The 20,360-nt window shown below is 34.9% G+C and overlaps 3 protein-coding genes across 3 annotated transcripts; all 3 read right to left on the bottom strand.

Annotated features, from left to right (window-relative positions):
* Positions 1 to 1,848: 1,848 nt before the first annotated feature.
* On the bottom strand, positions 1,849 to 16,742 carry LOC145247178 (uncharacterized). The gene is made up of 2 exons (XM_080108816.1): positions 16,356 to 16,742; positions 1,849 to 1,923 (listed from the first exon to the last, which is right to left on the bottom strand). The coding sequence occupies exons 1-2, from the start codon at positions 16,740 to 16,742 to the stop codon at positions 1,849 to 1,851; spliced, it is 462 nt and encodes a 153-aa protein (XP_079964942.1).
* Positions 16,743 to 16,773: 31 nt separating this feature from the next.
* Positions 16,774 to 17,379, bottom strand: LOC145247177 (uncharacterized). The gene has a single exon (XM_080108815.1). The coding sequence runs from the start codon at positions 17,377 to 17,379 to the stop codon at positions 16,774 to 16,776; it is 606 nt and encodes a 201-aa protein (XP_079964941.1).
* A 1,084-nt stretch (positions 17,380 to 18,463) lies between these two features.
* LOC145247176 (uncharacterized) lies at positions 18,464 to 19,036 on the bottom strand. The gene has a single exon (XM_080108814.1). The coding sequence runs from the start codon at positions 19,034 to 19,036 to the stop codon at positions 18,464 to 18,466; it is 573 nt and encodes a 190-aa protein (XP_079964940.1).
* Between the last annotated feature and the right edge of the window lie 1,324 nt (positions 19,037 to 20,360).

Raw genomic sequence — 20,360 nt, 5'->3', positions numbered from 1 at the left:
TTTCACGGGTGCGCGCGTCCATACCCAGTACAGTACCATTTCTCTAAACTAAACAAACAATTAGAAATTATACGTATGTATGTGTATGTGCGCACATGTGTGCATGTATATATGTGTGTGTATGCGAGTGTATACATATGATTGTGTATGCGTGTGTGTGTATATATATATATCATCTGTTATCTATGCTCCATCTTGTTTGTGTGTGTACGTGCACTTATGTTTGGGTGACCGAATACATGTATGCATATGTGCTTGGATTAGAAAAGAAAGAAAACTTCAACCAATATATACATAAGGTGGGATGTATGAATATGTATGTGTATGTGTGATTGTGGGTGCATGTGTCCATATATATATATGGGTGGATGAATGTATACGCATCTGTGTGTGTGTGTATATATACATACATATGTATGCATATGTATGAGTGGGTAAATGTGTTCGTGTGGATATGGATATACGCGTATGTGTGAGCCCCTGCATATATCTCTCTATGTGTATGCATGTGTGTGTGTATGTGTATATGCCTACATAGTATGTGGATGTTTGTGAATGTGTATGCACATACATGTATGTATATATATATGTGTATGTGCGTGTATATGTGTGTATATGTATCTTCTCCTACCTATTCTCCATCTTACTTGTGTGTGTGTGCGTGTGCTTATGTCTGAATGATTAAGCGCATATATACATGCGTGTTTTGGTTGGGAAAAAAAATAAAAATAAATAAAAATAAATAAATAAATAAATAATTAACCAATATGTACCTGACGTGTTAATGGTGGATGTGTGTGAGTATGTGTGTGAGTGTGTAGGTGGGTATGTATATATGTATGCTCCTACATATATTTCTGTGTATGTGCGTGTGTGTATGTGTGTGTGCCTGCGTTGCGTGTGCGCGTGCATGTATACATGTACATATATGTATATGTATGCGTGTGTGATTGTGTGTGAGTGTGTGCTATACATGGGGAAAGAAAGTCTTTAAAAAAAACCCTAAAAAAACCCTAAAAACCTTCACCAAATGGACCAAAAGCGCCCTCTTTGAATCTAACTTTGACCGGACACTTTGAACACTTACGGTTGGAGACAGAATGTCTGAGACCACACATCACTCTGAAAAACACATTTAGTATCAGCGGAGGTAAAAATAACTTTTCAAACTCCCATTTTAAAGAAAAACTTTTTACGAAAACATCTGAAGAGAGCACACCCAAAGCTCGAAACGCGTTATAAAAATATTTTAACATAAAAATATGATGAAAACCTTTAAAAAAAAACGCAATTGTTGATGGCTACACTCTTTTAAATATATATATATATATATAACAAAGATTATATATTATATAAAAATATTCAAAATAGTTTCCTTTAACGTCATTTTGTTCATAAAGTATTTGATTTTATATGTTTAATATGTTTTAGGATTGCATTATGTCGTAGTTTTTGTAATGACTTAGTTAATATAAACACAATCAAAATTCATGAGTTTTAAAATATTTAAAATATACAAAATTTATGGTGAATAACGTTTTTTTTTTATGTGCAGTTACTTCTTATATTTTGTTCTTTCATTTTACATTTGATTTTTATAGAAATAAATGTGGGCCAATTCGTAATATGTATAGTTGCTAATTAACTTAGTATTGGACATCACTAAAAAATCCCTTCCTAAAACTTTTCTCAATATTTATTAGGTAATAAGCAGTAATTTTGGTCTTTCATGTTTGCATCCAGTTGTGGATTCCAGTCGAACGTTTGTCAGGCTTAGTATAAGCATCATCATGATTGAAATTCATTCAGTAATTTATGAGGTTAAAACACACACTTTATTCATTTTGTTTATGGATGTTGGGTCCATATTTCAAGCTGATGCTTTAATTCTGAGGAAACGTGGACTTTAAGGCTTATATAAATCTAAAAATGAAATAAATAAAAATAAAATCATTTAAAAATGTTATTATGAAATATTAAAATAACTCCCATAAAACAACAACAACAATAAACAAACGACATTCAAAGACCCAATAGATAACTAAAGGTATTAAGCACGCCACTGCAGGGCATTAATCAACAGCAACTAGGTAACCTTCACAAAATTATCTACAGCATTGCTATGGCATTTATGGTGCAATAAGTACCAATGCTCACAGAGAAGTGTACGAAAATTAGTTCCTGATACCTAATGCCCATAGTGCTAGCCTAAGTGTTAATGTTCCGTCAAGCATTATCTATTTCTAAATTGATTTTATTATTTATAATATACTGAGTTCATTTTATATATAGGGATAAGGAAGGGATGAATCAATTTTTTTATACTGATATTATATTCACTTAAGAAATGAATTTAGGTGTGTAAATTTTATTTGAACACACACACACACACACACACACATATTCTATGAAGCAATACAATGCGTTTATGTATTTATGAATATTTTAAAGATACTGTGAAGAAAGCAGTCAAAGCATAAAGTAAGTTTTAATATGAAAAAATCTAGCTACCCAAAAATGAACACACTGGATTAAGACAATTTAAAAAAAAAAAATGCCTTAATCTATAAAGATTTCTACTCCTCTTACCGAGGAGACAAGTACTATACAGTGATTCTCGTCTGATATTTTTTTTGTTTGGCACTTTGCAATTTCTGTAATTGTGTTCAAGGAGGTAACTTTTTTGCTAAAAGATTCGTTCATTTTTTTTCACACGGCAATTTGGATCATTAAAACATTTAACATTAGCCAAAAGAAGGAAAATACGACGACAATGATACTTATTTTTCAACTACTTTATTTAATGTAACAAAGTTGGGCAGTGTTGTACTTTGTCCCGAAAATGTTCGATAACTCTTGGCGGTTCACAATTTACTATGACACCGTCTAAGCAGGTGCGCGTTCATATTAATTTGATTTTACGCAGACGAATTTGAATAAATAACCCGACGCTTTTTCATTAAAGTTTCGATAAATTTGCACTTTTTTTTATACGCACGTTAAAGTTATTTCAAGTTATTACAAATACAAAATTATTTAATTTATTTTTAATTTTCACGTTTTAATTTTTTTTAAGTTATTTCAAGTTATTACAAATAAATTAATTTCGAACAAACAAAATATTGAATAAAATGACAATTGTATTAAGTTTTTGAATAAAAATTATTTAACACGAACTAACAAAATATTGAATAACATGAAAACGCGTACCTGCTTAGACAGTGTCATAGTAAATTGTGAACCGCCAAGAGTTATCGAACATTTTCGGGACAAAGTACAACAGTACAACACTGCCCAAAGTTGTATAAGGTTAATAACAAAAAGAAGGCCAAAGTGACAATAACTGCAAAGGAATTATAATTTTTATGAAACAGAACATTCGAGTAATTGTAGAAAAAGAAAGATGTGGCGATTTTTTTCAAACAATAATAATTTTTTCGACTACTCTGTTTAATGTAGCACATTTTTATAATATTGATAACAAACAAGCGTTAACATTTAAAAAAAAAGAAGGAAAATGCCAAAATAGTTCGGTTTCTACCCGTATTTTGTTTTATTTTTTATATTTAACCCATCCTCGAGTATTGAAAGATGTAAGATTCAAATCGTGGCCATATTTTCTGGTTCTCGAGCTAGACATTCGAACTTTTATATTTACATACAAAAAAATAATGCGGCGTTTGAAAATAACTCTGTACGATTTACCTCCCTTAAATTTTAAAATGGTTCAAGGGAGATAATAAATTTCTGATTTTCCTATTTATCGGCCTTTAATTGATTTGTTGAAATGAAATTAAGTGCCGACTATTTAAATTTATTTATTATTATTTTTATTTAAATTGATTTATTTTTTTCTGTCGTTAAATAAAATAGCTTCAGTATCTTTCCATGTAAAGTTATGCCCTCATTCACGGAGATGCTGGAACAATATAAGCATCAAAATTTTAATTTATTTAGTTACGTGTAAAGTCAATAGCCGACGCTCAAAATGTATAAACTAAACATTTTGACCCTTCCCTTAACTTGAACTTCACCCCAAATCAGAAAATTAACCAATTTTAATAAAATTTTCAGTATTTCTCAAACAATGATCACGGAATATAATGAATTCATTATTTTGATTTGAATATTAGTCAAAATGTATTATTTTGTTTAAGCAAAAAACACCTTTACTAAAAAGATAAATAAATAAAAGAAATAAATGAATTTATTTTTGCTTTTCTTTTTTTAAATGGAAATAAAGTATCGTGCATTTTAAAAAGAAATTAATTTTTACAGGAACAAAAGCTCCTAAAATCCGTAATAATGAATTCGATCTAACTCGAAGAAATTCATTGAATTAAGTAACGTTTATTTAATATTTTCATATAAAAAATTGCAAACAAAAAAAATTTTTTTTTTTAAATTACATCTTTTGCATAATTTTTATATGTAAGATTCTAATATTTTCCTTGTTTGCATGAACGTAAAACTTTCGGCGTATCGTTTGGCAGTGCCGTTTCCTGTCAATTTAGATGTTTGTGTAAATGCACAGGCACAGTCTTTCAGCATCTCACAGGTTTTTCTCCGTAACGCTGATAATAGCATAATTGCGTATCATCGCTGTCGTCGACGTGGGTACCTTTTTTCTGAATTTTATTTTTAAATAAAAAATAAATAAGTAAAACAGAAAGGCTCAGTAAAAAAGAAAAAAATTGTAAAATTTATTTTAAAACGGATTTAAGATTTTTTCCAATATTTGTGAATTTGAGCGGTTTATTTGAATTCAGCAGACGACCTTTTTGAGCTTTCTCATTGGCTGTTTTGTGTCACGTGATGTAAACAAAAGAAAAACAGTTTTCGTTTTAAGCTAAATCAACAAATTTTATCAGATTGGAAAATATTTCTGAATTGATCGGTTCGGATTTTTTTCTGCTCTCCGGAGAAAATATCGATACCTTTTTAAAATGTTTTCTTCGTTAAAATCTTTCTAGAAATGTAGCGAAAGGCCGAGACAAATTGTTCTCAAATAATTAATTGAATTTCGAATCTAGAATTCTCCGTAAAAAACATTAAATATTTTGACAGAGTCAAAATATTAAGAATTTGTTTTAAAATATTTTGGGAGAAATCCAAAATATTTCAGTGAATTTTGAAATAAGATTCCAGAGGAATTTTATTTTATTTTTCGGATAAAAAATCCGATATATATATTTTGTAGTCAAAAATGACTAAATTAAAAAAAGAGAAACTTATTATTTTTCCCTGAGGGAAATATTTTTCGGATAGAGATCCGATATATATATTTTGAAGTCAGAGTGACTAGATTTAAAAAGAAGAAATGTTAATTATTTACCGGAGAGATAAATAATAAATTAAAAAGAATTTAAGAGAATTGAAACAAGGATTGTTTCAGAATATTCTCTAAAAAAGAAAGTTACGGAGGTTTTCTTGAGTTCGAAAGAATTTTAATTTTTAAATGTAATAAAAAAGAATATTAAAAGCTACATTCTCCTATTTAGGCTCTTTTTTTCAGCTATTTCCTTTTCAGATTCATAATCAAATTTTTCCCGAGAAAAAGACGCCTCTGAATTTGTTTTTTCATAAAATTGCCGCTGTCTGGCAAGATTTCAAAAGAACAAGAATAAAAGAAAAAGAAACCAATGAACTTTTTTCTATAGACTTTTCTACAAATTTAAAAAAAAAAGAACTCTCCATGAAAGAAATTGTTTCTTGCATTATTGTAGAGCTTATTTGCTTTAAAAGCACAGAAAGTCTTATGCTGTTAAAAAAAGAAAATGTCGTCTGCTTATTATAAAAAAGGCGTGAAAACTCAAACTATGAGTAATATATTTTTTTCCTTTTGTGTGTTAAAAAGAAGTTTTTTTGGAAATCGCATATGGACAAGTATGCATTATTAAATTTATTTTGTACATTTAAGGTTGTCAGAGGGACTAGTTCCTTTTGGCAGTATCTCAAATTTCAGGTTAGATTATGTCTCCTCGGCTAATGAAGCTTGTGGTTGTAATTATAGCCAAATAATCTCCAGCGATTTGAAATATCTTAGCACTGACAATCAAAGAATGGTTTGGACGAATGCAACTTCAGAAAGGTCGAACATTTCTGATGTGACTGCAGTATTGGATTTGGAAAGGTTTTCTTCTTTGTCTAAAGTGTTCAGAGTTTTTACCTTTGTTTTCAAGTTTGTTTATGCTTTAAAAAGAAAAACTAATTTTGACCCTGTCGCAGCCGCCAAGACATATCTGGTTAGATGGATTCAATCTTCCTTTCTCTCTAAAGAGAAGTTTTTCTTGTTAAACCCCTCCTCAACTGATATTCCTTTTCTTGTTTCTAATTTGAATCTTTTTTTCGATAGTAAAGGATTAATTAGATCTAGAGGTAGAATTGAGAAATCTGATGCCTATCCGTTTGAAGTGGTTTGTCCGATCTTATTACCACGATGCTGTCATTTCACTGATTTAGTAATAATGAATGCTCATGTGAAGTGCAAACATTTGGGTATCGCTGCAACCCTCCAGAAACTACGCTTGTCTGGTTTTTGGATTAATAAGTCCAGACAGGTAGTTAAATCTGTTATTTCCTCATGTTATTTATGTAAAAAATATAATTCTATGTCATTTAATTATCCTAAAGTTACTAACTTACCCAAACATAGAATAAATTTTGTTAGACCTTTCCTGCATACCGGTATAGATTTTACTGACCATTTGTGGGTAGAAGAACAAGACACAATGAAGAAAATGTATATTTTGATATTTACATGTTTCAATGTGAGAGCAATCCATATGGAGTTGGTTAACGATATGTCTACCCGTGCCGTGATTCTTGCCTTTGTGAGATTCTTTAATTTATACGGCATTCCTACCCATATTTATTCTGACAATGCTCGCTCCTTTATATCTAGTGGTAATATGATTAAAGAAGTATTTGTGTCTGATGAATTTGAGGAAAAATTCAGTTCTTATAACATTAAGCATCTTACCATTCCAATGTATTCAGCTTGGTTTGGAAGTGTATGGGGACGTCTTATTAAGATAGTAAAATATTGTTTGTATAAATTGGTGGGAACGAAAAAATTACATTATTTTGAGTTGCTTACTATATCATCTGATGTTCAGAATTCTGTTAATTCACACCCCCTTACATATAGATGTTCTGGAGATTCTAGTTTAGATATCATTTCTCCTAATGATTTCATTTATCCTCATTATAAAAATTCTGTATTTTTAAATGCTGACAATAATTTTTTTGAAAATGAATTACCTCAAAGATCTGATCTAATAGATATTTTGGAAAAAAGAGATTCCTTACTTAAGAAATTCCACAACTTGTGGCATCAAGAATATTTACTTAGTTTGAGAGAACAATCTCGTGACCTTTACCAAATTGACTTTAAAAATATTATTAAAACGGATGATGTGGTGATTATCAAAAATTCAGCCAAGTCCAGACCTTATTGGTCATTAGGTAGAGTTGTCGAGGTTATAGTTGGCAGCGACAATTGTGTTAGGTCTGCCTATATTAAGAAACCAGATGGCAATATTCAGTTAGATTCTCTCAAACATTTGTTTCGTTTAGAGTTGTCGATAACTCATTCTCACCAAATAGAAACTCCTCCTGAGGAAATTACGGAAGTAGACAGTGATAATGCAACTGCTACCAGCAGTTCTACTATGAAAATTAATACTTGAACTAAAAGAAAAATCTCAAGAATTTGTAAATCCAAAGATGACTATCTTTGGTATTGATATAGGGTGTATTTTGTATTGCGATAAAAAAAAAAATAGTCAATTATAAAATTTTGAAGAAATTGAATGAGAGAAATTTCTTTCTTTTTCCTTTCTTTTTTTGACAGGAGAGTTTGAGAATTTTATTTTTAAATAAAAAATAAATAAGTAAAGCAGAAAGGCTCAGTAAAAAAGAAAAAATTGTAAAATTTATTTTAAAACGGATTTAAGATTTTTTTCCAATATTTGTGAATTTGAGCGGTTTATTTGAATTCAGCGGACGACCTTTTTGAGCTTTCTCATTGGCTGTTTTGTGTCACGTGATGTAAACAAAAGAAAAACAGAGTTTTCGTTTTAAGCTAAATCAACAAATTTTATCAGATTGGAAAATATTTCTGAATTGATCGGTTCGGATTTTTTTTTCTGCTCTCCGGAGAAAATATTGATACCTTTTTAAAATGTTTTCTTCATTAAAATCTTTCTAGAAATGTAGCGAAAGGCCGAGACAAATTGTTCTCAAATAATTGATTGAATTTCGAATCTAGAATTCTCCGTAAAAAACATTAAATATTTTGACAGAGTCAAAATATTAAGAATTTGTTTTAAAATATTTTGGGAGAAATCCAAAATATTTCAGTGAATTTTGAAATAAGATTCCAGAGGAATTTTATTTTATTTTTCGGATAAAAAATCCGATATATATATATTTTAAAGTAAAAAATGACTAAATTGAAAAAAGAGGAATTTATTATTTTTCCCTGAGGGAAATATTTTTCGGATAGAGATCCGATATATATATTTTGAAGTCAGAGTGACTAGATTTAAAAAGAAGAAATGTTAATTATTTATCGAAAAGATAAATAATAAATTAAAAAGAATTTAAGAGAATTGAAACAAGGATTGTTTCAGAATATTCTCTAAAAAAGAAAGTTACGGAGGTTTTCTTGAGTTCGAAAGAATTTTAATTTTTAAATGTAATAAAAAAGAATATTAAAAGCTACATTCTCCTATTTAGGCTCTTTTTTTCAGCTATTTCCTTTTCAGATTCATAATCAAATTTTTCCCGAGAAAAAGACGCCTCTGAATTTGTTTTTTCATAAAATTGCCGCTGTCTGGCAAGATTTCAAAAGAAGAAGAATAAAAGAAAAAGAAACCAATGAACTTTTTTCTATAGACTTTTCTACAAATTTAAAAAAAAAAAAAAGAACTCTCCATGAAAGAAATTGTTTCTTGCATTATTGTAGAGCTTATTTGCTTTAAAAGCACAGAAAGTCTTATGCTGTTAAAAAAAGAAAATGTCGTCTGCTTATTATAAAAAAGGCGTGAAAACTCAAACTGTGAGTAATATATTTTTTCCCTTTTGTGTGTTAAAAAGAAGTTTTTTTGAAAATCGCATATGGACAAGTATGCATTGTTAAATTTATTTTGTGTAAATTTGTTTTTTTTTTGTCTTTAAAATAAATTTCTTGTTCCTCTTTTGCACGAATTATTTAATTATTTAAGCGATTTATATATTCATATTATTCCACTACAGAGAAGCTTACAGCTTAAAAATGCTAAAATTTTAAATTTTCTCACTTTTTTGACTCTCAGTGTCGGTGACGAAAGCTGTCCTGTTGAGGGCAGGATGGCCTATGCTGCCTTATCGTTAGATTCTGCATCTGGTTGCTTAACTTCTGTATGAGTTTAGCTTACTTTTAAAGCATCTCTCTGACGTCCGTTGTCTTCGTCGACTTCAGATGTGGTAGGAGGAATGGTCGAAACTGGAATTTGGTTGATTGGGGAGACTGGCGCTGTGACCTCCATTATTTTATCAGCAAAGTCGGCCAAGCCTTCAACAGGTGTTATCTCTGTTTCATTATCTTTACATGCAGATTCCCATTAATGAAAACAACACAACGTGTACACATGGTTTACAGGCATCTTATTTTATTCTCGCACCATGATATCCAATACAGGTCTGTCACTGCCAAGGGACGTTACTCTAGCGGTGTAACCTGAGATTAGTTCCTCATGCAACATCTTCCTCCTTTTAAAACAACAACAAAGAAAAAAGATCAAAAACAAAAAACACAAAATAACAAAAATACAAAAACAAAACAATGCTTTGTCCTTGTGACCTAGACTTTCACTGGGCTGACTATCCTCCGGCCTAACAGGGATTATTCTGCCCTTTTCACTTGGACTCAATTAGTTCGTATAGTCTTTGAATCTAGCCGGATTCCTTACTAGTCTCCATGAACATGTCATCCTCATTCCTTCAGTATTTTGGTTTGCTGGGGATGGTGTTGCCGACCTCATTCCTTCTCTTCTATTACTTTCGAGCCGAGGTATTTGCGAATTACAAACCCCTTCTGTACTTGGCAGTTCAGTTATCGGTGCCTCCTCGCTAGGCCTTTGGTATGACTGAGGGATCAATGATGGTGATGGGCGTGCTTCTGCTGTTTTTTTTAAATCCACCCTATTACGTCGGAGCAACTCCCCATCAACTTTGACATGGTATGACCTCTCACCAGTCTATGCCACAGAACTGCCTTCTTCCACTCTCGCTGACCTTTTATGTGCAGTTTAATACGTACCACATCTCCATGTTGCACTGGCTGAAGTGGTTTTACTTTCCAGTTGAAATAATGCTTTTGCTTTCTGCTGTCCCACTTAACTGTTTTGCTTAGATTTTTGTGTAGTTATGGTCTGAGTAGGTCCTCTCTGGTTGGAAGAAGTGTTTTTGTTCTTCTTGACATTAGTTTCTGTGCAGGTGAGAAGTGACCCTTGGCTGGCGTATTCCTGTGATCCAGCATCGCTAGGTATGGGTCAGCCTTACCTTCCATTGATTTCCGGAAAAGGTTCTTTGCCATCTTTACAGCAGATTCTATTTTTCCATTTGCCTTGCTATTGTAAGGACTGAGGGGTGTATGTGCAAACCACCATTTTCTTGCAAAGGTGGAGAATTCTTGACCACTAAACTGTGGTCTATTATCATTGACCACCTGATCTGGTATCCCATGTCGTGCAAAATGGTGCTTAAGCTTAGTGATCACCGTTCTAGCTTGTGTAGTCGGGAGATGGTCAATTTCCCAGAAATTACTCATATAATCAACGGTGCAGAGATAGTCCCTATCTGCAAAGCTAAAGAGATTTACTCCTACTTTTGCCCAGGGTCTCTCTGGAATTTTATGAACCATTAACGGCTTTGCAGTATTGGCTACCTCATATTTCCTGCATGTTGGGCATTTTGAGACAAAATCTCTGATGTCACTATTCATATTTGCCTAGTACAAGTATTCTCTTGCTCTTCTGCAGCATCCTTCGACCCCTAGGTGTGTGGAATGCAATTTTTCTTTTAACACTGCTTGCTATGTTGTTGGTACTACTACTCGGTTTCCTCTGAATATTAATCCATCTTGTACCGTCATTTCATTCTGCATGCTGAAATATGGTCTCACCTCTGGGTCAAGATGTACTTTGTCTTCTGGCCATCCTTCCACAATTACTTGCTGTAACATCTGCATACATCTGTCTTCTTTTGTGTCTGAGCGCAATTCGAGCAACCTTCCCTCTGTTATTGGAATATATTCTGTTTCCTGGACATCATCATCATCATCATCGATACAATCATTGCTCATTCCATGAATGTATGCCCTTGATAATGTGTTTGCTAGGAACATCTTCTTACCAGGATGGTATAAAACAATCACATTGTAAACTTGCAACCGCATTAACATATTTTGCAGTCGCTTTGGGCATTTCCCCAATTCCTTTTTCATTATTGCTTCTAATGGTTTATGATCAGTCAGTACTGTAACCTGTTGACCAAATGTGTATTGGTGAAACCGTTCACAGGCATAAACCACTGCCAATAGTTCTTTCTCAATCTGTATATCGAGTTTCTGTGTCTGTAAGTGCTCGGCTAATATATGCTAAGGGTTGACCTTCTTGTAGCAATGCAGCCCCCATTCCTTTCTCACTTGCATCACATTGAACGACCAATGGTTTGTTGGGGTCATAGTATCTCAATACTGGTGCTTCACTCACCAACGTTTGATTTTCTCAAAAGCTTCTTCATGGATCTTCATGGATCTTCATGGACCACGTCCATGGCACATCTGCCTTTGTTAAGTTGCGAATTAGAACCATCATGTCAGAGATGTGGGGCAGAAACTTTGCCAAATAATTCACGAATCCTCCCAATCGTTGCACTCCCTTAATGTCTGTTGGCCGTGGCATATCTTTTATGGCTTTTATTTTCTCAGGATCTGGAAGTAAACCCTCACTGGTTATCCTGTGACCCAGAAATGATACAGATGTTTACCGTAAATTCATTTTCTCAGCATTCAATCGCATCCCACAATCACAACATCTTTGCAACAGTTTTCTGAGTTTTCTATCATGGTCCTCTGTTGCTTCTTCCATCGTTTTACCAATCCCAACAACCAGAAGATCGTCTGCTTTGTTGATGATTCCTTTCAAATCGGCCACATTATTATATAGTTCTCTTTGAAATATTTCCGGGGCTGGAGCAATTCCAAATGGTAAAACCGTCCATTGAAACCGACCATATGGAGTGGCAAAAGTGGTGAAGCAACTTCTGGCTTCATCTAACTTCAGGTGCCAAAATCCATCCCTTAGATCAAGAGTTGAGAAAACTTTGCTATCAGTAAGTTCTGGGAGGAGATCGTCCAGTACCGGTAACTGGAAATGCTCCCATTTAAGAGCCTTATTTAATGGTCTTGGGTCAATACATATCCATAACTTTCCATTTTTTTTTGATTACCAGTGATAAGGCACTTACCTATGGTGTTGGCTCGTTCACTGGTTCAATTACCTTCTTTTTGACCAGTCTTTCTAATTCGGCTTTCACTTTTCCCTTGATAGCCACTGGTATTCTTCGAGCCGCTGCAACATGTGGTGTTATGTTGGAGTTCACCTCCAGATGAACCTCTCCAGGTAACGTACCCAATTCTTCCTGGAATACATCCTGAAATTCGGATATGATGCTCTCCGGGTGCTGGCCGCTGTCTTTTTGAGATATGTTTGCAACCCTCTTAAATTTGTCATTGTTCACACTAATGAGTACCATTTGCTGGATGCCATTTGCTCCAAGTAGTGGATGGAAGTCTTCCTTTACAATGACAAACTTCACTGCATACTTGAGTCTGGTTTTTGGGTTTATCATCTTTATCCGATGTTCTCCTAACGGTTTAATTTGTGACCTGTCCCACTGAGGCTCCACTATCTAGCTGAAAAACAACAGGCTATCCTTTGACAATCATTTCTGCCTTTATCACTTCAGGTCTGATGGAATTGATTCCTTCTTTCATGGTCACACTGTCCACATGTCCATAGTCTGAACCATCACTACTGCTATCGCTATCATCTTGTTTCCCAACAAACCAAATATTCTTTTTTCTTGATTTGCATCTTTTTGCAAAGTGGTTCTTTCCATTGCATTTGAAACATGTCTTCCCAAAAGCTGGACAAAACTCTTTTCCGGGTTCATGTTGCAATGCACACGTCCTACACCCTCTGTTACTTTCTGTGGTTGTTGGCCTTCCCTTAAGTTTCAAGTCCACTCTGTTAACTGCCTCGGGTCTCAGAATTCTAGACTATAGCGTTGCATTTTCCGATAGTTTGCATATGTCTATGCATCTCTGTAAGTCCAACTGTCTCATTTTAAGCAGTTCCGCTTGGGTGTGGGGGTTATATACTCCAAGAATTATCTAGTCTCGTAGTATGGAAGAGACGCAATTCTCACAGAAATTGCATGTCTTTATCAACGTACGGAGTGCTGTGATAAATGCTTCCACTGTTTCACCTTCTCCCTATTTTCTGGTGTGGAAGATATATCGTTTGTGTGTCTCATTAATTTCTCCAATGGCATACTTATCGAACGCTTGGAGAATTTCATTGGGTGTTCTCTCTTCTTCCGGAGTTTGAAATTGAAACCCATAATATACTTTTAATGCTTCATCTCCAAGTGTATGCCGCAACATCGCCGTTTGGTATGGTACTGGCTGTCTCACTAGATACGTGATGATAGCATAGTTATTCCATCTTAATTTAAACAGCTTCCAGTTCGCTGGTCTATGTATCTCTTCCATGTTAAGTTCGGACACTTTTTTTTTTGATATAATCTTGTGTTTTACGGCCGATTAAATTGGTTTAAACTTCTTTTTTCATATTATTTAAATGCAAATAGATCACAATGACCAGATAAAGCAAAACAAACTTTTTTTTTGTGTCTGCGCGCAATGTAAAACAATAAATCAAATATTACTTATTTTTGTTTATTTTTCTTACAATACATTTTCCATTTTGTATTCTCCTTTAGAACTCTGTTCATCTGACCACTGCCAACATGTTTCATTATCTTTGCATGCAGATTCCCATTAATGAAAATAATACAACGCGTACACGTGGTTTACTGGCATCTTATTTTATTCTCATGCCATGATATCCAATAGATGTCTGTCACCGCCAAGGGACATCACTCTAGTGGTGTAACCTGAGATTAGTTCCTCATGCAACAATCTCCCGAGTGGATGCGAGTATCATTTGGACTCTGGATGGCAGTCTATTGATGAACAGTTGCTTCAAAATATTCAATTGAAGTGAGTTATCGCTTAGTAGTTGCGTTATCCTTCTCAAGAGGTGAGAAGGCTTCCTATCACCCATCTCCTCTCCCACGAGGATCTGGCAGAGGCACTTCTGTTGTGAATCCGATGTTTGCTTAATCAATTCTGACTTAAAAGTATTGTATGTAACCGATTCAGGTGAGGCCATGATTAAGTCACGCACTTTAGCCAGTACCTCGTGTGACAGCGAAACCACAATGTGGTTGAGCTTTCTAAGCTCACTGTGGATCCTTTGTATAAAATTGGACATCTACATCTGCGAACCAAAGAAATATGAGCTTTACTATCGTAAGCGTAGTCAAATTCGATGATACAGTGTCGTTCTCCATTGTATACCGCATGGATATTCTAGTTTGTCACTATCATGCAGTAATTCCTCGATCACGATCTGTATACCGCAAGAGTTATCTCAAATAATATTTTGTATTATGGAAATTCCCCTCTGGACTAAAGTACCATAGGTTTTCAACAACAGATACCACATAGAAATTGAATACATTTACCCTGATAGCCACTCTCTTATGTAGCTTACGACCACTATTTCTGCTACATTTACTCGTGATAATAAAATGTTACATTAGATCTGATGAGCAACATCATCACAATCGTCACATCTACAGAGGAAGAAGTTCCTATTTTTCTCTCTTAATATTTAGTGCTCCCATCGCTACCAGTTAAGACTAGGTCAAATTCTATATTTGCCTACGATATTGTGCTTACACCACAATTAACTGGTCTTTAAATACATAATATACTCTTTCTATTTTTCACAATTAATAATGTCTCTCCTGCCTTATTCCGTCCATTGTGATTGGCTCAATTTAAGACGGTGGATCTATTGTTAAAAAAAAAACAGAAAAGAAAAGTAAATAATCAAAAATAGTAAAAGTTATACATTTATTTGGTAGATACTTTTTTTTAACATTTTTGTAATGAGGTCCATTTACTTGGTATAGGCTGATGGTTTTCGTCGAAAAAAATAGTAAAAGTTATGAATTGATTAGGATTAGTTGTTTTCATGGTCATATGTTTGGTATGATTCGATGGCTTTCGTTGCTCACTGGGCATCGTAGAGTGTCGCGGAGTGCCAAACTAGTCTCACAGAGAAACAGGATGTAAACAGCAAAAGAAATATATATATATATATATATATATATATATATATATATATCTTTATTCGATTGGCAAAATTTTAGAATAATTATAAAGAAGTGAACCATCGCGTAAATTCAATCAACTAAAATAAGATGGAAATATATATATATGTATAGAAATATATATATATATATGTATAAAAATACATATATATGTATGTATATACACACACATATATATATATATATATACACATATTGTGCTGGAACGGCATGTAGAAAAACTCATTACAGAAAGCCAACTGACTTCAAAAACAAAGGAACTCTGAAGATATAGTCATTTTAGTATCAACAGGTATATTTATTTAAGAAGAAAATAAAAACTGAAAAGTAGAGAGAGAAAAACAAACGATTAGAAAACGCGTTGAAGATAAAAAGATTCCAACGAAGATAAAATGTCAACAAATTCGAAAATAGGGGCGGATAAATGTTCTTAACATGAAATAGTCCTAAATGTTTTAATATAAGTTTGACATACCGTTTGTTTCTGCCGATGCAACGGGATTACATCACATTTGAATACCTTGATTCTACGCAGTCACTAAAGGGCTACCGTTTACTTGTCTGGTGTCCAACTAAATATTACCTTTCTAGGAGAAAAGATCAAAGGTAGATAACTCTGGGGTGCAAAGGGGGATCACTCTGAGTCGTTTTTCTTTTCTACCCAGCAAATTATCTTTTATTTTATCAAACTGTTAAATGGGAACAGAACACTCCCCGTCTGGCGTTTGTATGCCACTACCGCTTTTTTTTTTTTTTTTATTCATCGGGGGAAGTAACAGAATTATTTCTGTGATGGGTCTAAGGAGAAATTTCGTGCTATTCTGTCGAGATATTTTTACCTCTGCTTTGCGAACGTTTCCGTCTTCGCCAGGGAAGACCTTAGTGACAAGTTCGATCGGCCAACCGTTCCTTTGCATCTGGGCATCATTCAGCAGTACGATGCTCCCAGGTTGAAGGTTAGGCTGTTTGGGTTCCCACTTCGTACGTGTCTGAAGGGAGGAGAGATATTGTTTCCGCCACTTGTTCCAAAAGATTTGTGCCAAATGCTGAACACGTTTCCATTGGTGTTTGAAGGTGTTTTCTCTTGTGAATTCACCTGTGGGAACAGTAGGTGGGTTGAGCTTCTGGGTGATGAGCATGACTGGGGTTGGCCAGGAAGGAGCATCTGGATCTGTTGATATCCGAACAATTGGTCTGGCATTAATGATAGAAGTCACCTCTGCCATTAAGGTGGTGAGTGCTTCGTGTGTTAATTTCCTATGCCCTTCTTGTAGGAAAATAGAGTCTAAAATTCGTTTGGCCATACCTATCATCCTTTCCCATGTGTGGGGCGTGTGGGGGATTGAAAGTCCAAATACAGCCTTGTTCGGCTAAATATTTGTTGATGGGAGTCGTCATATTTGAGGCAATATTCAATTCATTGCACGCGCTGACAAGATTAGTGCCACGGTCGGAACGTATGCGTTTGACCGGGCCGCGAATAGAAAAGAAGCATCTAAGGGCATTAATAAAGCTGGAAGTGTCGAGAGATTTAATAACTTCAATGTGTATGGCTCTCGTGGCCATGCAGGTGAATATGGCTGCCCATCGTTTGCTGTAAGCTAAGCCTCCTCTGGTTCTGCGTGAGGAGATGGACCAGAGACCGAATATGTCTAGGCCAATATTGGTGAATGGAGGTTCAGTAGACAGGCGATCGATGGGAAGGTCGGCCATCTTTTGAGTTTGCGTGGGGCTGCGAAGTTTCCTGCAAGTGACGCAATGGTGGTTGATCATGCTTACGCGTCTTTTACCTCCGATTATCCAGTATCCTGCGGTGCGGATAGAAAAATAGAAAAAGGTATCCTTGGTGTCGGACTTCCTCATGGTGATGTCTTATCAGTAGGGTGGCTAGGTGATGTTTGCCTGGAATGATTATGGGGTGCTTTTCATTGTCTTCGAGCTTAGCTCTTTTAATCCAACCGCCAACTCGTAAGAGGCCATCTTCGTCGATAAATGGGTCTAAAGTTTTGAGCACACTATTTTTCTGGATCTCTGTATTATTTTTTATGCTTGAGATTTCTTGGATGTACGTGTCTTTCTGTACTGCTCGTATGATGGCATTCTTTGATCGGACGAGTTCTGTGATGGTGCGTGTCTGTTCGCAGAAATGCCATCCTTTGTGACCGCATGTCGATGTAGAACCAGTTTTTTGATAAGTGAGACTGATGTGGATCAGACATGATATGGCATGGTTAAGCGATCTCCAAGTTGAGAATCTGGTGAAATGATGAGTGCTAAATTGGGCGTTTGAAGAAGATGTACTTAGAGTAGACACCTCAGGGCGAATCTCGCTATCCAGGGAAGGTTCGACTAGATCGAAGTTTGTTTTTGCACAGCATTCCAAAATCGGTTGTAGGAGGAAGGTAGGACCACTAAGCCAGGTTGTACTTGAGAGGTGGGCGGCAGGAACTGATCTGGTTGTGCAGTTGGCAGGGTTTAGATCTGTTCATACGTATTGCCACTGAGTAGGAATTGAAGATTTTCGGATTCGCGATACTCTATTACTTACGTAGACGTAAAAACGCCTAGTTTCATTATAGATATAGCCGAGAACCACTTTAATGTCAGTGTAAAATGTGGTGCCATCTATCTTTAGGTCGATTTCTGAGGTAACCAGTTCAGCTAGTTCAATTGCCAAAACAGCGGCACAAAGTTCCAGTCTAGAAATCGAATGTTCGGTCCGTGGTGCAAGTTTCGCTCTCCCCATCACAAATACTGTTTGGTTGGTTCCATTACTGTTCGTGACTCTGAGGTAAACCACTGCAGTCACAGCCTTCGAAGAAGCATCGGAAAATACATGTAATTCTCTGTGTGTTGCACTAGAAGGGGAAGATTTTGTGAGAACCGTAGGAATTACCACATTATTGAGAGCCTCTCCACAGGAGCCAGAGTTCCGCCAGTTCTTTAGTTAAAGGAGCGTCCCACTCTCCATTCTCTTTGTTGATTTTCGTAGGATAAATTTTCCTTGTATGGTGACCGGAACAGCGAATCCTAGCGGGTCGTAGAGACTATTCAGAGTTGACAGTACGCCTCGTCTAGTCATTGGTTTTTCAGTATCAGACACTCGGAAGACAAAGGTATCCAATTTGATATCCCAATTGAGGCCAGGACTGCGTTGAATGGGAGGAACATCTTTGCTTAAGTCTAATTCCTGAAGGTCACTTGAGAGATCTTGAGAAGATAAGGCGGAGATCACTTCATTCATATTTGAGGCGATCTTGTGCAGCTTTAAGTTAGAGGCGGCAAGCAAGTTTTGGGTTTTCTGAATTAGAGATATAATATCATCAGAGCTGGGTAAAGATTTCAAACAGTCATTGACATAGAAGTCACGGTTGATGAAGTGTTCGATCTTTGAATCATAGCCAGGCTGTCCGGTTTCCACTGCTCGTCGAAGACAGTAAATCGCCACTGAAGGAGAAGGACTGTTCCCAAAAACATGGACTCTCATCCGGTATTCGATGATATCCTTGTTGGGGGTCATTGTTTTCAAACCATAGGAACCTTAAGAAATTCCTATGTTCGATTTCGACGATGCAACGGGATTACATCACATTTGAATACCTTGATTCCACGCGGTCACTAAAGGGCTACCGTTTACTTGTCCGGTGTCCAACTAAATATTTCCTTTCTAGGAGAAAAGATCAAAGGTAGATAACTCTGGGGTGCAAAGGGGGATCACTCTGAGTCGTTTTTCTTTTCTACCCAGCAAATTATCTTTTATTTTATCAAACTGTTAAATAGGAACAGAACACACACACACACACACACACACACACACACACACACACACACACACACACATATATATATGGAGAGAGAGAGAGAGATAAAGTTTTTTTTTTTTTTTTTTTTTTTTTTTTTTTTACACAGGGATCACCACTTATCAAGGTCCGGAAGCCACTCAGGGATAAGGGTTATTACAAGTACATTACGTTAGTGTGGAGATTTGATGGAGTGGTTACTTAAGTTGGGAAGATTATAGATATATATTTTTAAAAAGTATTTGAAAAAATAAATTAAAAAAGTAAAATTTAAAAAAATATATAATTAAAAAATAATTATAGTAACAATTATCATTATGGCTATGACAACAGCATATTCTTTTCATTGTTTTTACTCTCGAGTATATATCCGACACAGTAAGACACAATTAATCAACCGAGAATCACATCACTCTACATAAAAACATATAAGATATCAATGGATATATACCTGTGAATCAAAACAAGGAAAATAATAACTATATATATATATATACGTGTCAAGAATATTAGTTTAAATTGTTCCAACACACTTGTGTTGAATTAATGAAGTTAAGATTTTGTGAGAATAGCTCGAGGCTAGAAATTACTAATTTTTTATAATTAGAGTGCAGCACGAGGGATTACAGTCCATGTGACTATTTTTTAGAGTTGTTACAGGAAAAAGGGCTGCCCCTTTTCATGTAAATAAGAAAAACATTAGATAAGTGAAAATGAGATTAAGATAAGCCAAGACTCGAACCTTAAGCAAGGTTAAGAAATAGAATATTGTAAAAAGAATTGATTGTTCATTCTTTTACAAAACTGAATATTAAAAATGTCAGCTAAAAAGAATGAACAATACAAATTAAGAATGTATTGTTAGAAAATAGGTTAGGTTAAAATAGGTTAGTTGAGAATTCTTTATTGTCAAAAGTGTGTAAGAAAAAACGTGTGCATACCACATGAATTGGTCACGTTTTAGAAACACACTTCTGACGTTATAGCAAAAGAGGGATTCTAAATATAGGAGCTAGAGTTAGTCAGAGCAGGTAGTTGAGGCAG

The sequence above is a fragment of the Euprymna scolopes genome, chromosome 25 (genome assembly GCF_053919585.1).
Source record: "Euprymna scolopes isolate OS-2025 chromosome 25, ASM5391958v1, whole genome shotgun sequence".
In the NCBI taxonomy this organism is placed as follows: domain Eukaryota; kingdom Metazoa; phylum Mollusca; class Cephalopoda; order Sepiida; family Sepiolidae; genus Euprymna; species Euprymna scolopes.
Note: the sequence above shows the minus strand (reverse complement) of the source record. Positions and strands in the feature narration are given on the sequence as shown.

Bases quoted from the DNA above. Each gene is read 5' to 3' on its own strand.
- LOC145247178 (XM_080108816.1), bottom strand. From the start codon at position 16,742: ATGGCAGAGGTGACTTCTATCATTAATGCCAGACCAATTGTTCGGATA. The intron at 1,924-16,355 runs GTAAAAATATCT...TTTCATTTTTAG, and splicing joins GAAACGTTCGCAAAGCAGAG to ATTTATATAAGCCTTAAAGT.
- LOC145247177 (XM_080108815.1), bottom strand. From the start codon at position 17,379: ATGAGGAAGTCCGACACCAAGGATACCTTTTTCTATTTTTCTATCCGC.
- LOC145247176 (XM_080108814.1), bottom strand. From the start codon at position 19,036: ATGACCCCCAACAAGGATATCATCGAATACCGGATGAGAGTCCATGTT.